A 16,117-nucleotide genomic window follows, 5' to 3' on the forward strand; every position below is an offset into this window, starting at 1 on the left:
AATTTGTTTATATCTACAGTGAAATCTTGCAAGGCTTTTGCAGGAATTGCCTTAAACCTGTGTCATATTTATTTGGAGAGTAATGACATCTTTACTGAATGTTGAATCTTCCAGTTATAAACATGGACTGCATGTGTATTTAGATCCTCTTTGATTTTTTTCATCAGCATTTTGAGGTTTTCAGTATAAAAATCCCATACATGTTTTGTTAGATTTATAAGTGTTTCAGTTTTTTTAGTGATTGCATATGGTATTACATTTTTAGTTTTAGTTTCCTTTGTTTACTGCCAGTATAGAGAAATAGAATTGATTTTTGTAGGTTGATCTTGCAGCTTGTAAACTTTCTCTTTTTTTTTTTGAGACAAGAGTGTCTCTCTTATTGCCCAGGCTGGAGTGCAGTGGCGCGATCTTGGCTGACTGCACCCTCCGCCTCCTGGGTTCAAGCGATTCTCCTGCTTCAGCCTCCTGAATAGCCGGGATTACAGGCACGTGCCACCACACTAATTTTTTGTATTTTTAGTAGAGATGGGGTTTCACCATGATGGCCAGGCTAGTTTCGAACTCCTGACCACAGGTGATCCACCTGCCTTGGCCTTCCAAAGTGCTGGGATTACAGGCATGAGCCATGGTGCCTGGTCGGCGCCTGTAAACTTTCTGAGCTCACTTACTGTATTTCCTTTTTCTGTAGATTCTTTGGGATATACTACATAGGCGATCATGTCATCTACAAATAGGAATCTGTTTTCTTTATAACCTTTATGCCTTCTGTTTCCTTACCTTGCCTTGTTGCCTTGGTTAGACCTTCAAATATTATGTAGAATAGCAGTAGTGAGAGAAGACATCCTTGCCTTGTTCTTGATTTTAGGGGGGATGTATTCAGTGTTTTTTTTTTGAGATGGAGTCTCGCTCTGTCGCCCAGGCTCTGGAGTGCAGTGGCGAGATCTCGGCTCACTGCAAGCTCCGCCTCCCGGGTTCACACCATTCTGCCTCAGCCTCTCTAGTAGTTGTGACTACAGGCACCTGCCACCATGCCCGGCTAATTTTTTATTTTTATTTTTATTTTTAGTAGAGACGGGGTTTCACCGTGTTAGCCAGGATGGTCTTGATCTCCTGACCTTGTGATCCGCCCACCTTGGCCTCCCAGAGTGCTAGGATTACAGGCGTGAGCCACCGCTCCCGGCCAGTGTATTCAGTTTTAAGTATGCATTCATTTATTATGAATGTACTGTTTAATTCAGTATTTAATTAGTACTGAATTCAGTATTTAGTTTTACATATGCATATATTTAGTATTTAATGCATTCATTAAGTATGCTGTTAGCTGGAGGTTTTTTATATTTATTCTTTATCAGGTTTAGGAATTCCCTTTTTCTAGTTTCCAGGAGTGTTTATCATGACTGGTTGTCAGTTGCTTGCCTGCCTGTCTTCCTGCCTCCTCCCTCTCTCCCTCCCTCTCTCCTTTCCCCCCTCCCGTCCCCTCTCCTCCTCTCCTCTCTTCTCTCCCCTGACCCCCTGAGAGATGAGTTCTCACTCTCTTGCGCAGGATGGAGTGCAGTGGTACTATCATTAGCTCACGTCAGCCTGGAATTCCTGGGCTGAGGCAATCCTCTTGCCTCAGCCTCCTGAGCCACCATGGCTGCAAAAAAAATTTTTTTTTTTTTTTTGTAGAGACAGGGTCTTGTTCTGTTGCCCAGGGTGGTCTTGAACTCCTGGCCTCAAACAGTCCTCCAGCCTGGGCCTCCCAAAGTGATTTTGTTAAATACTTTTTCTACAGTAATTAATATGATCATGAGATTTTTCTTTTCTTTTTAGCCTGCTAATATGGTGGATTATAGTGTTTGGTTTTCACATACTGAACCAGCCTTGCATTCCCTGGAATAAAGCCTACTTGGTCATGGTGTATGATTCTTTTTATTTATTGCTGAATTCAGTTTGCTAATATTTGTTAAGGATTTTTGCATCTATATTTATGAGGGATATTGGTCTATAGTTTTCTTTTTTTCTACTTTGTTTTATTTTATCAAGGCAATAGTGACCTTATAGAATAAATTGGAAAGTGTTTTCTGCTCTTTTCTTTTCTGGGAGAAATTGTGTAGAATTGGCATTAATTCTTCTGTAAAATTTGGTGGAAATCTCCAGTGAAACTGTCAGGGCCTGGAGATTTCTTTTTTGGGAGATTTTAAGTGACAACATCTTTTTTCTTTTTTTCTTTCCTTTCTTTTTTTTTTCTTTTTTGAGGTGGAGTCTCACTCTTGTCGCCCGGGCTGGAGTGCAGTGGCGCGATCTCGGCTCACTGCAAGCTCCGCCTCCCGTGTTCACGCCATTCTTCTGCCTCAGCCTCCTGAGTAGCTGGGACTACAGGCGCCCGCCACCACGCCCGGCTAATTTTTTTGTATTTTTAGTAGAGACGGGGTTTCACCGTGTTAGCCAGGATGGTCTCGATCTCCTGACCTCATGATCTGCCCGCCTCGGCCTCTCAGAGTGCTGGGATTACAGGCGTGAGCCACTGTGCCCGGCCTCTTTTTACTTTTTTTGGCTTAACCAACAGACATCTATTTGTCACAGTTCTGGAGGCTGAAAGCCCAAGGTCAAGGTGTTGGGCAGCATTGGTTCTCCTGAGGCCCCTCCTGCGCTTGCACATGGCCTCCTCCTCCCTGTATCCTCACATGACCTTTCTTCTGGGTCCACCGCAGATACAGCTTTCTTATTAGTGACTGGTCTACTCAAATTCTCTAGTTTGTATGGAGTAGGTTTTGACAGTTTGTAGTTTTTGTGGAATTGTTCCTTTTCTTATAAGTTGTCTGACTTAGATGTGTAGAGTTCTTTATGTTGTTTTCTTATTATCCTTGTGATGTCTGCAGAGTCTATAGTAAAAATCCTCCAGTTCATTCATTCCTGATACTGGTAATTTGTCTTTGCTCTTTTTGACAGTTTACTAAAGGTTTTATTAATTTTATGAATAGTTTCAAAGAAATAGCTTTTCGTTTTATTCACTTTTTCTGTCTCTCAATTTCATTGATTCTATTCTTTTATTTCCTTCCTTCTGCTTGCTCTGTGGACTTTGGTTTTCAAAAGTTTGACTATAATGTGTATTTGTGTGGATTTCTTTGGGATTATCCTGTTTGGTATTCATTCAGCTTCTTGAATATATAGGCTTGGGGTTTTGCTAAATTTGGGAAATTTTAAATCATTATTCTTGAGTGCTTTTCCAACCTCAGCCACCTTCTACTCTCCTTCTGGCACTCTGATAACATCCCTGTTAGTCTCATGTGTCCCAGAGATGCTCATTTTTTTTTTTTTTTTTACTTCAATCTATTGTTCCTCTGTTGTGCTCTGATTGGGTAATTTCTACCCTTTATATTCATGTTTATGGATTCTTTCCTTTGTCATCTCCATTATGTTGTTGGGCCCATTCATTGAACTATTTAAATTGGTTATTGTATTTATTAGTTCTGAAATTTTTATTTGGTTATTCTTTATATCTTGATATATAAAAAATTGAATGTATGTCTTTATATACTTTTTACTGAGATTTTTCTGTTTTATGGTAGATATTTTAAATTTTTTATTTCAAGTGTGTTCATAATTGCTTGTTGAAAGGTTTTTATGATAGCTGCTTTAAAAATCTTTGTCATCTTTGTGTTAGTGTGTTTTGTTGTTGTCTTTTCTCATTTAGTTGAGGTCTTCCTGGTTCTTGGTATGATAAATGGCTTTTGATCAAAAGCTGGACATTTTAAGTACTGTAAGACTCTGAATCTTATTTAAATCTCATGTTTTAGCAGACCTCCTTCTGGGGAGCTGCTTTATTGCTGCCAGGTAGAGGTGGAAGTCCGGGCTCGCCTTGAGCCTCAGTTGACACCCATGGGCCAGGTTTCTTGTCACTGCAGAGGGGGTTGTGAATTTAGGTTCTGACTAGATCTCCACTGAGCCCACCCTGTCTGAGAAGAGGAAAGGCTCTTTCTTATTGCTTCCCCCTTAGCCTCCACTGATACCATGGTTGCCACTGAGAGGTCCTGAAAGGACTCACTTTCCACTTGGTCTCTGCTGATCCCATCTCAGTGGAATAGGGAGGGCACCTTATTTCTGCTGGGTGGGAGTGGGGTTCTGGCTCCCCACATGGTCTTCATGGACACCACCCAGCAGGATGGGGGTGTTTTGTTTCCATCTGGCGGGGAAGAAATTCTCAGCCCCCCACTTAGTCTTATTTGATGGTGTTCTGAAGGCCCGGCAGTGCCTTGCTATTTGGCCTGCTGAGCATGGAAATTCAGGCTCTTCACACTTGGCCTTTACTGATGTGAGGCTGAAGGCTTTTATGTGGTGGTTCCCTGGAGTAGAGAGGTTATTGTCTAAAAATGTTCTGTCTTGCTAGGTTGCCCCTTTCCTTCTTAGATTCTTTGTTAAAGAGAGCAGCTCTTCTCAGGGTCTTTTTGGTCTGCACTGATTGGCACTTCCAGCTTGCCACCTTCCCCATTATCCAGTTTGGGATGTGTGAAGCAAAAAGGAAACCCAGGTCCTCCCTCAGGTGCTTAAGTTCCTCGCCCGTCTGTCTTCTCTCTCTTCAGTCTTCTCGTGTTTGCTTTGTATATAATCACCAGAGATTGTAGCTGTACTTAGCAGGAGGACTACAAGAAAGAATGTCTACTCCATCTTCTAGAAGTGGGAGTCTTGTCTCCTGCTTTTGTAAGATAACAGGTTTAGATCTACACACACGTTTGCCTGGCTACAACTCTGTTCTCCCTTATCAGAGCACTTGTCACAGAACGACATTAGTTGTGCAAGTATGTCTGATCTCCTCTCAACCTGCGAGTATGCAAGGAAGGCCAGTCTTTGATTTCAGTATTTCTCAGCACATAGTGGTCATTCACTGCCAGTGGAGGTGGGTCTACTGCATGTTTCTCGCCATGTCTTTTCATAGGTGCGTGCAGCCAGAACACCATCAGTCACCTGCCCAGGTGCCACACCTCAGGGCACCCTCATCTTCCATATTGTGCCTGGAATTGCTGAACTTGGGCCAGAGAGGGTTCCGCTTCTAGGCTGGCTTTGCCTGCAGAATAGTGGTTTTGGTGAATCTCATTATCACCTGGTCCAACCTTATCATTTTACAGATGGGCAAAGGAAGGCCCAGGTGACTTACTGAAGGTCAGGTTAACAGCACAGCTGAATTGAAATCCAAATCTCATGCAAGTCCAGTTCTCTTCTTTTGTTGTGTTTTTCTGCCTTCTTCATTCTGTAGCCTGAAAGTGGACTCCAATTGTAGCTTTTGTTTGTTTTTTAGTAATTTTAAAACGGGGGACCTAACCACACTGTTTCATGTTTTGTTTTGTTTTTTTTAATTGACTGTTGAATTTTATTGATTGCAACCTGGAGACCACAATTTTAATACATTACCAGAGGTTTCACAATTGTATTTCTAATGGGCCTGTTTCTTTTCAGCAGGCTTACGGCTATGGGCCATACGGTGGTGCGTACCCGCCAGGAACTCAAGTTGTCTACGCTGCGAATGGGCAGGCGTATGCCGTGCCCTACCAGTACCCATATGCAGGTAACTCACGCCGGCCTTTCATTCCTCATTTCTCTCCATTTGCTGAGTAGACCAGAGAGACCTGTAAACGTTTTTATTTTTCAGTTTAAGGTTACATGAGCTATATTTTCTGGTTGTAGACTACAAATCACTCTGTTACTATGCTTTAAGAAAGCCTTTGGTAGTTTCATACTGCTCTGCAAAGCTACAGTAGGCTTGATTTTTAGAACTTGGCTTTTGTGTGTGGATTAGTTCTCATAGAATTTTGTACTTATTGGGATTCACTTACATTAAGAAGCAACCAAAGTAAGAGGCCTATTTTAAGGGATGAGAGGTGACCTTTCAGCTGTTCTCCTTCTGATGATGTCCTTGGAAAGTTGTCACTACTGAGGTGATGTTCTGTTTCACAGTGGAGTACAGGCCTGGAAGGGCTTGTATTTATTCTGGGCTTAGAGTCTGTTCTTTCTGTTCTTCACCTCACTTGAAACACTTGGCAGGCATGAGTAACTGGTGTAGAGGTATCATGTCCAGGTCTCCTGGGCAAGGGGGTTGGCAGGGTGGAGGTGTGGGACAATGCTGGCCACTGCTGGAACTGCAGTGAGGGTGGGGAGGGCAGAGCTGTGGCCGATGGCCACTGTGAAGTGAGGCTGGGCAGGCGCAGTGGGCACAGCACCATAGTGCAGGATGCACAGGTGGGTGGGCTGGAGCCAGAGGCTGAGCTCAGGAGAGACAGGAATGTGGGGGTTTGCAGGAGGAGTAGTCCTGGGCTGTGAGCAAAACTAGCATGGTGTCTCAGCGCAGAGGCAGTGGGAGACGAGCTGGTACCAGAAACGTGGGTCACTAATAGTGGTGCCCAGAGAAGTCAAGGAGGCCTCTGGATTACAATCTTATATGGTGTCCTTGTAGTTGTTGGTGGTTGCTTTGGCTTTTGATGCATTTAGCACTTAAAATGGATTCTGGAGTAGAAATAGAGAAATCTCATACTCCTCTGTTCTGGGAATCTGAGGCACATTCACTCAACTAGCACGGACTTTGGAGGATCCTGCTTTGCTTGACCTTTTTTCATGTCAAGTTGAAAACCATTAAAATGATAATAAGTAGTCCGGGCACGGTGGCTCACGCCTGTAATCCCAGCACTTTGGGAGGCTGAGGCGGGTGGATCATGAGGTCAGGAGATCGAGACCATCCTGGCTAACACAGTGAAACCCCATCTCTACTAAAAATACAAAAAAATTAGCTGGGCATGGTGGCGGGCACCTGTAGTTCCAGCTACTCGGGAGGCTGAGGCAGGAGGATGGCATGAACCCGGGAGGCGGAGCTTGCAGTGAGCCGACATCGCGTCACTGAACTCCAGCCTGGGCGACAGAACGAGACTCCGTCTCAAAAAAAAAATAATAATAAGTAATTATGACAGATTAAATATTTGTCCGTTGTCTCGTGAGCCTAGCACAAATACTTTTGTTTGAATTACAGTAAGTCCTCACTTAACATCAACAGTAGATTCTTGGAAACTGTTACTTTCCGTGAAACAACATGTAATGAAACCAATTTTATGGTAGACTAATTGGTATAAACAAGAGTTAAGTTTCTGTGGCTTATTTCTGGTCACAAAAACATCACCACTTCTAATATTAACCATTGAAATTAATGTGAGCCATACATACATGTAAGATTAATAAAGACAAGTAAAATAATTACCTAGTTATTTCAGTTCATGGCCCATGGGTGGCTGGACCCTCTCCCAGCAGCTCAGGGCTTAAGGTGGGAATCCACCATGGATAGGATGCTATCTCATTGCAGGGCACACTCACCCACACCCCCTCTCACTCTGACTGGGACAGTTTAGATACGCCGATTCACCTAAGGGGCACATCTTTGGGATGGGAAGGAACTGAACTATCCCAAGAAAACCATGCAAACATGGAAAAAACCTTCACACTCCACACAGGCGGTGCCCCAGAGGGGAATCCATTCTTTTCTTCTTATCAATGTTATAATGAAACTACATTAAATGAAACAGTGTTATTTGAGGACCTCCTGTACTTCCTCCATATAAAATATTTTCTCCTTATAATCATGCATTGTATTTCTAGTCTTGTTTTTAAATTATATGTATTGAATCCCAAGTGCTATGTAATACTCATAAGTATTTTTAGTAATTGCCTATTATCATATTGGGTGATGTATTATTAAACCTTCCAGTATTGGCTGTTTTTTTCCTCTCTCTCTTTTTTTTTTTTTTTGCTATTGTAGATACTTCTTTGAACATCTTTAATCATTTTCCTTTTTGTTCTTATTGAATATACATTAGAATATGTTTCTTTTTTTTTCTTTTTTGTTTTTGAGATGGAGTTTCACTCTTGTTGCCCAGGCTGGTGTGCAATGTCATGATCTCGGCTCACTGCAACCTCTGCCTCCTGGGTTCAAGTGATTCTCCTGCTTCAGCCTCCCAAGTAGCATGTGCCACCACACCTGGCTAACTTTGTATTTTTAGTAGAGATGGTTTCACCCTGTTGGCCAGGCTGGTCTCAAACTCATGACCTCAGGTGATCCATCTGCCTTGACCTCCCAAAGTGCTGGGATTACAGGTGTGAGCCACCGTGCCTGGCCTAGAATCTAGTTCTTCCCCCTCCCCCCCGCCCCCCAACTAGACTCTATCTCTATATGCAGACAGGCCCCAACTCAGGATGGTTTGACTTAATGATTTTTTGACCTTACAATGGTGCGAAAACAATGTACATTTAGTAGAAACCGTACTTCAGGTACTCCTACCCCCATTCTGTTTTTCACTCTCAGTATAGTACTCATTCAGTTACGTGAGATCTTCAACACTTGATTATAGTAGGCTTTGTGTTAGTTGATTTTCCCAGCTGCAGACTAATGTTAATGCTCTGAGCAGTTGAAGGTAGGCTATGCTAAGCTATGATGTTCGGTAGGTTAGGCGTATTAAATGCATTTTGACTATGATGTTTTCAACTTATGAAGGGTTTATTGGGAGGTAACCCCATTGTAAGTTGAGGAGCATCTCTGTTAACATGTCAGAAGGCATAGACATTTTTGACGGTTTTTTGGGATATGATTTAAAAATGTAAACGTTTTCAAACATAAAAAATAGGGATGATGGTATAATGAACTATCATGTGTCCATCACTGGCTTCAGCAGTTACCATATCATGTCTAATCTTTTATCTCTACCTCAGCCTCCTTTCTCTACCTCTGGATTAGTTTAAGGGACATCCCAGATTTTTAATCATTTCATCTGTTAATATTACATTAAATCTGGATAGCATTTTGCCAAGTTGATCCCAGAATGGTTTACCAACTTATAATGCCACTAGCAGTTACTGATGCAGTGGTTTATCTGTGATCCCATAAAGATGGCCTGTTGTGCTCTAAAAGTTTTGATAGCTTTAGTAGGTCTCAAGTGGAATCATCAAGTTGCTTTAATTTATATCCCCTTTTATGAATAATTTTCCTTTGCACATTTTTCTGTTGGGATCCCATGGGATGGTGAGTTTTAAGCCCTAGCCTTGCCACATGAGAGCCAGCCTCTTTCTCAGCTTCCAGCCCACAGAATAGGGCTGTTGCCGCTGTTTCTTACTGTATAGAGAGCACAGATGTTGCAGACGTGGTTGTTTAGGGCACTTCTGGAAATGAGTCCATCCTTGCCCTTGGCTCTCGTCAGTAGAATAGAAGTAGCACTCTCACAGGCAGTACTCGGAATGCTTGCCGCCTGCATAAGGGGCTGAGTCAGTAGGCATTATGGCCAGCCTGCCTCAGAGTGGTGACCAGGCAGCCCCCAGACTTGCTTGCTGTGGAAGGGTCAAATGGGTTTGTGGTCGATACATAGCAGCTTGTGTTGACAACCAGATGGGTGCTTTGCCACCTCCATGCCATCCTGTCTGCCACGGTCTCACTGCCTAGAGCTAGTCCACAAGAACCCTCCTAGTCATGCACAGAGCTGGTTAAGGCTCTCTCTTCAGTGTGATTGGGACCAGTGGTTGGTCAGCCAATTGAGAAAGTACAGAGTACTGTAGACATATTGTAAACATTGTGCTGTGATTTAACCCGCTAGTGGGTGTTCGTTCGGCTCTCTTATAATGTGGGGTTGAGGTGTTTGCTTTGAGTTGGCTCCTTTGGTTGGAGTCTTCTATTTCTGTCTTGTAGAGACCATCCTCATGACACGTCATTGCACTGCAGTTTCCAGGGGTAAGTCCAAGAGCAGACTTCTAGATTTGGGGACTATAGTCCTCCCATCCTCCCATCTTTTATAGTTTTCTTAATTCCCTGATTTGATGGTAATTTGTAAAAGTAACCTTCCTTTATTTAGTTTTTCCTGTAGTATCTTAGTTGCCATAGAAACTGTGTCTGCCTTTTTCTCATTCACATTTTGACCATTTATGTAATATTAGTTAAATTAGGCAATTATAAGTGTGACCTGGAAGCATCCACAGCTGACTCTGGCAAGGACTGAGCTGAATGCAGGAGCAGAGCTCAGCAGGACCCACAAGAGAGTGGCCTGGTCCTGCAGCCAGGGGACCTCAGCATGACTTGCAGGGGCATCAGAATGTAGATTTTCCATGGGACCTTTTCATTAGGTCAGCTCACAAGTTCTATTGTGTTACATTTGGCTAGTTGGAGTTAACATTACTGAGCATTTTAAAATGTCAGGGCTGTGAAAGTAAATGCCGTAATTCCCTAGTTTTGAAATTTAAACATTGCAAAAATAATCACTTGCTTCCAGTACTGTTACCTGTACCAGATCAGCCCTTAGATTTACGATGGTTTCATTGTACTACTCTGTGCCTTTTGAGTTTTGTCATTCATCATCCTCTGTTGTATTTGAGGCATTAGTGGGTATAAATGCATACTGTAGCCAGAGTGCCTGGGTTTGTGTGCCCTTACTGTCCTTAACCGCTGTGTGCCTCAGTTTGCCCATCTGCAAAATAGGGATAAAAGTGCACTCAGTTGAGTAAGAGCATTTCAATGTATGTAGTGCTGTAAGTGGCTGGAAATGTTCACCTTTGTTACCACTGCGGGTTTCACTTCTGCTCTTCATCCACATGTGCACATCACTAGTGACTAGTTTTTTTTCTTTTCTTTTTTTTTGTGTTTGAGACAGAGTTGCACTCTGTTGCCCAGACTGGATTGCAGTGACAGGATCTCAACTCACTGCAGCCCCCGCCTCCCAGGTTCAAGCAATTTTCATGCCTCAGTATGGGATTACAGGCATGCACCACTACCCCTGGCTAATTTTTTTTTTGGTAATTTTTTAAGAGACAGGGTTTCACTGTGTTGTCCAGGCTGGTCTAAAACTTCTGGCCTCAAGTGATCCACCTGCCTCAGCCTCCCAAAGTGCTGGTATTACAGGTGTGAGCCATCAAGCCTGGCCAGCCAGCCTTTGAACCATTAAAGGAATAGAAGATCAAGGAGGAAAGTTAACCCTATTAATACCTGAGCAGTTTGAAAGCTACTTAGCTACTAGGCATTATAGCTGTGAAGCATGGAAGAGAGCAAACAGTATATTTCCAGTTGTAAATTTTAATCTTGCAAATTAAATACTAAATTTGTCTGTGGTTTGTTTTTTTGAAGTTTTCACCTCTAACATAAATATTTATTTTTTCTCTATAAAGACATGCAGTAAAAAAGAGTAGGCTGGGCCGGGCGTGGTGGCTCGTGCCTGTAATCTCAGCACTTTGGGAGGCCGACGCGGGCGGATTACGAGGTCAGGAGATCGAGACCATCCTGGCTAACACGGTGAAACCCCGTCTCTACTAAAAATACAAAAAATTAGCCAGGCGTGGTGGCGGGCGCCTATAGTCCCAGTTACTCAGGAAACTGAGGTGGGAGAATAGCTTGAACCCGGGCGGTGGAGGTTGCAGTGAGCTGAGATCATGCCACTGCACTCCAGCCTGGGGACAGAGCAAGACTCCTTCTCAAAAAGAAAAAAAAAAAAGTTATATGTGCAGATTTAAGGCTTAATTTAAAAAATTGGTTTGCGTGCATACTAAGAAGCTCATTTGCTTTAAGTGAGCATTTCCTTTTTGGGCTTTTGTTGGGCACTGTGTGTCTCCCATGTTCCCCATTTGTCTGCCACCCAATAAGCATGGTGTCGAGGGCTGAAGTAGAAATCAGAGGCTGGAATCTGAAAGCTTCATTAGGGTTCTGCTTTTTGCAGATTAGGGACTTTGGCCCTTAGTGAGCTGAGGATCTTGGTTTCCTCCTAGTGTGCGGTTTCAGGGATGTGGGCCACATGATGTACCTGTTGTGGAGGAGGGCTGGGTCGCCAGTGTGACAGGAGACAGCAGATCCCTTTTGTGAAAGGAGAACTGGTACTTTGCGTGATGTTAAACTTCACAAACCGCTGCTCAGAAATCTACTATTTTCCTTCTCTTTTAGGACTTTATGGACAGCAGCCTGCTAACCAAGTCATCATTCGAGAGCGGTATCGAGACAACGACAGTGACCTGGCACTGGGCATGCTGGCAGGAGCAGCCACGGGCATGGCCTTAGGGTCTCTATTTTGGGTCTTCTAGGGGCCTCAAGGTCTTGATGTGCATAGCTTCTGATAACCCTGTGTGCAATAATATGATTTGCAGGGCATTTCTGTTTGTGACAAATGTTTTTAATAATAGTTTTAATCATTCCTTTGAAAGTAGTGATGTCATAATTGTACTAATCCACGTAAGTACCACAGAGAAGGGTTTGAACTGTGCTATTTTGTTCAAACGTTGACTCTCCGGGGGCACTGGCTCATTCCAAGACTGTTCTTGTGCAACTCTCAGAATACCTTATTTGAGCACACCTGTTTTTAAAGGCATTTTCTTTTTACAGTTAGGTGTAGTGCTTAAGGGTTAATTTATTTTCATGTTATGCCAGTAATGTAGTGTTGTATGCCTATTGAGTGATTGTGGCAAGAAAAGCTACAGCTTCTTTGCGTTTAACTTTTTCAAACCACAGACCAGAACTGGTTGCATGTTACTTTAGGAGTTGTGGGTTGGTAAGCTCCCAGGTAGTTCCTGAGGCTATGGTGTGAGAGCCCCCGTCCTGCCCTCTGGGGCTCCACAGGCCCCTGGCAAGGCCGATGGCTCAGGATGATGGGTCACAGCCCGCCTTTGAAAAATGATGCTTCAGAAATCTGCCTGACCCTAGCTGCTGCTTCTCACCTTATTCTTGTATGGCTTTGGTAGGCATACTTGGAGAACGTATCCCACATTAGGAATTGATTTGAGCCTGAGAGTTTGAGGGCTTTATCCTTTAAAACTTGGAGAAGCCAGCTGGGCGCGGTGGCTCACGCCTGTAATCCCAGCACTTTGAGAGACCGAGGTGGGCGGATCACGAGGTCAGGAGATCGAGACCATCCTGGCTAACACGGTGAAACCCCATCTCTACTAAAAATACAAAAAATTAGCTGGGCGTGGTGGCAGGCGCCTGTGGTCCCAGCTACTCGGGAGGCTGAGGCAGGAGAATGGTGTGAACCCGGGAGGCGGAGCTTGCAGTGAGCCAAGATAGTGCCACTGCACTTCAGCCTGGGTGACAGAGTGAGACTCTGTCTCAAAAAAAAAAAAAAAAAAAAAAAAATCCTGGAGAAGCCAGAACAATATACAAACAAGTATGTGGAGGCAGATTTGCTTTATTCCAAGAGGCTGTTTGAGTGTGTGTCTGCCTAAGCCTCCTTATAGCCTATTTTTCTACTTGCTGAGGGAGTAATATTAAAGGAACAGTGAGGGAGTGGAAGGAGAGCCTTAGTTAGAACGTTCCCATTTCTGGCCTTTGGGGGTTTGCACTGTGCGGGAGATGCTCTCTCATCACTCTGAAGGCCCATCCTGTGCAGAAGTGGGACTCTGTGGCTGTTCACTGAGCACCAGGGCAGACTGTAGCTGAGCAGATTTGGGTTATGGATGGGATATGGGGCCCAGGGACCCTCAGGACACAGGGACCGGCTCAAGGTACCACTCAGCCTGGCCAGGACCCCCAGCTTTGCTTTTGTTCTTGATCTCTTTGTGATAGAGAAGCTTAGAACATTGAATTTGGAACCCCAAAATGTGTGAGTCTTTGGAAAACCCATTCCAGCCTTTCTTCAAATGCTCTTATTTTCGATATATGAAGTGTGTATTTGAAATATTCATATTTCTGTTATTTCTTGTTTTCAAGCTCTGAATTATTGCAGTTTTCTGTCCTGCATGCTTTCAACAGTGTGCTTTTACAGAGGCAGTTTAGCACAGCGAATGTCCCTGCCCCACACTCCATATGGTCCTGTTTTCCCGAAAATACACTCCAGGTAGCACAGACTTGTTATTTTGCCTGGCTGGTTACACACATGCTGTCTTGCTTTGCTGCTCAGCCACCTCCCTCTGAGGCCAACTTAGGCCAACCTACATAGGACTCCATCTTTAGCGAGACACCAGAGAAACCGAGTGATGACCACGGGTCTGCTTTTCTCTCTGATCCTAGGGGACTTGTTGACATGGGAGTGTCTGTTCCCACATGGAAGGATGTCTGTTTATCTCTCATCTCTGAATAGATGTATGACAACTCTAGTGTTCATGGTTTAAAATGTTGCTTTGAGGATTTTCCATCCTGCATAAGAAGAATGGCTTTCTTCAGATTATAGTCGTTATTAAAGCTGTATGTACACTTTACTTAAAAACTATTAACAGTTTTTCATGTTGCACTGGTGGTAATTTTGAACTTGGAATTACTGGGCGGGAATTCCAGGAACCACAGAGTATTGATTTTTGCTGCCAAAATGCTCTTGAAGCAGATGTCCCTGTGCTCCCCTGGCTGCTTCTGGCTGAAGGGGGGAGGTGTAGACTGAAGCTTGGGCACTCATGTGTGTCCCCTCCCCAGTCCCCATCCTAGTGGGGCCAGTCTCATTAGGCAGCCATAGATAAGCCTGGAACTTGGCTGTCATTAGTGACTTGATCCTGGTATGAAATGCATACTGGGTATAAGGTTGCTCAGGTATTTTATTTCCTTGGCCACAGCTCCCATAGATGCCAATGTTTTGATAGCTTCAGTTTCTCAACGATGTCTTTTGTTTACAGTGCTACACTTAGTATGAGTCAAGAAGTGCTTGAGTTAGAAGAAACTTCTTATTCAGGTTTGAGTAAGCATTTTACTTCCATGTGTACTTTTAAATAATCCATACCTTGAAGAAGTTGGCCAATGATATTATATACATGCTGATCTGATTGTTCTTTTCATTCCTTGAGTCAACTTCAGGGTCTTGGATATTAAAGAGAAGAACTGTGGTTAACGTTTTGGATCATCATTTGTGAACAAGGCCAGACTTTGCCCATTTTAGGCTATCCAGGACTTAAGGTAGCCATCTGGATCATAAGAAGGTCCTGCAGTTGAGACAAAATGACCCAAGTGTATTTTCCACAAGTTTTGATCCTGTGTAATATTTGTTTTTCCTTCCCTAGTGTATGTAGATACAAGGCATGGAATGCGATTCCACTTTCTCCCCAGAGTTGATCTTTTTGTGATTGCTTTCCCGTCTCTAGTATTCTGTTGTGTCTAGAGAACTAATTTTTTCCTACATACGCAAATTGTACATTTGTAAGTGAAAATGTCAATACATTAAAGCATTAACCTTAAAGCATGTTTCATTGTGACTTCTGTTGTCTTTAAAAAATTACTTTGCAGTAACATACTCTCAGCTTTTTCTGCTGTCCTGGATCATAAGAATGCCATTTATTGAGGACCTACCAAATGCTAGTATGTTGTCACATTAGAGACAACTCACTGAATTCTTAGTGACTCTGTAAGGGAGGTATTATCCAAGTTCCACTGGAGGGACCGAGGCTCAGAAGTTAAATAATTTACTCAGGAACGTGCAGGTAGTAGGTCTCCACATCTGATATTAAAACGCCTTCTTGTTCCCTGTGCTGTGTACATATGAGAATTTGATTTCCACAAACAGCAGTGGCCCGTGCAGTCACACTCTTGGGATGGCTGTGAGAAAAAGGACACTATTTTTCCCAACCAGATCCCTCTGGCAGTGTGTGTCCAATAACTTCTCCAGCATCTTTGGATATGACTTTTTTGTTTTATTTATTTATTTATTTATTTATTTAGAGACGGAGTCTCACTCTGTTGCCCATGCTGGAGTGCAGTGGCGTCATCTCGGCTCACTGCAAGCTCTGCCTCCTGGGTTCACGCCATTCTTCTGCCTCAGCCTCCCAAGTAGCTGGGATTACAGGTGCCCGCCACCACACCTGGCTAATTTTTTGTATTTTTAGTAGAGACGGGGTTTCACCATGTTAGCCAGGCTGGTCTCAATCTCCTGACCTCATGATCCGCCCGCCTTGGCCTCCCAAAGTATTGGGATTACAGGAGTGAGCCACCGCGCCCGACCAAAAAGCTATATTTCTTGTTCAAGTCGCAGTCCATTGTGGGTTCATAAGGGATGAGAGGCTTCTGCTCCAGGCTGTCATTCAGGGACCAAAACTGCTTTTATCTCTTTGCCTTGGAATCTGCTGTGGGAACTTATACAACCTGCTGGAAGAAAAGACAGTGAAGACACACCCAACCTCAGCTCTGGAGTGGCGCTCCCCTTCCAGTGGTGAGGGCTAATCATGTGGCCTGGGC

At 43.6% G+C, this 16,117-nt stretch overlaps 1 protein-coding gene across 16 annotated transcripts in view; it reads left to right on the forward strand.

Annotated features, from left to right (window-relative positions):
* Positions 1 to 15,130, forward strand: part of PLEKHB2 (pleckstrin homology domain containing B2) — a 49,642-nt gene extending 34,512 nt beyond the window's left edge. For 5 of the 16 annotated variants that reach the window (XM_055380738.2, XM_055380732.2, XM_055380733.2 and 2 more), the window contains 3 exons: positions 5,434 to 5,542; positions 9,689 to 9,730; positions 11,921 to 15,130. In XM_055380738.2, coding sequence (XP_055236713.1) covers positions 5,434 to 5,542; positions 9,689 to 9,730; positions 11,921 to 12,057 — 288 coding nt within the window. In that variant the 3' untranslated portion in view covers positions 12,058 to 15,130. The remainder of the gene's footprint in view (positions 1 to 5,433; positions 5,543 to 9,688; positions 9,731 to 11,920) is intronic. The other 11 variants (XM_019021940.4, XM_019021938.4, XM_055380736.2 and 8 more) reach the window with 3 other exon arrangements.
* Positions 15,131 to 16,117: the final 987 nt, after the last annotated feature.

The sequence above is a fragment of the Gorilla gorilla genome, chromosome 11, assembly GCF_029281585.2.
Source record: "Gorilla gorilla gorilla isolate KB3781 chromosome 11, NHGRI_mGorGor1-v2.1_pri, whole genome shotgun sequence".
NCBI classification, from domain to species: Eukaryota; Metazoa; Chordata; class Mammalia; order Primates; family Hominidae; genus Gorilla; species Gorilla gorilla.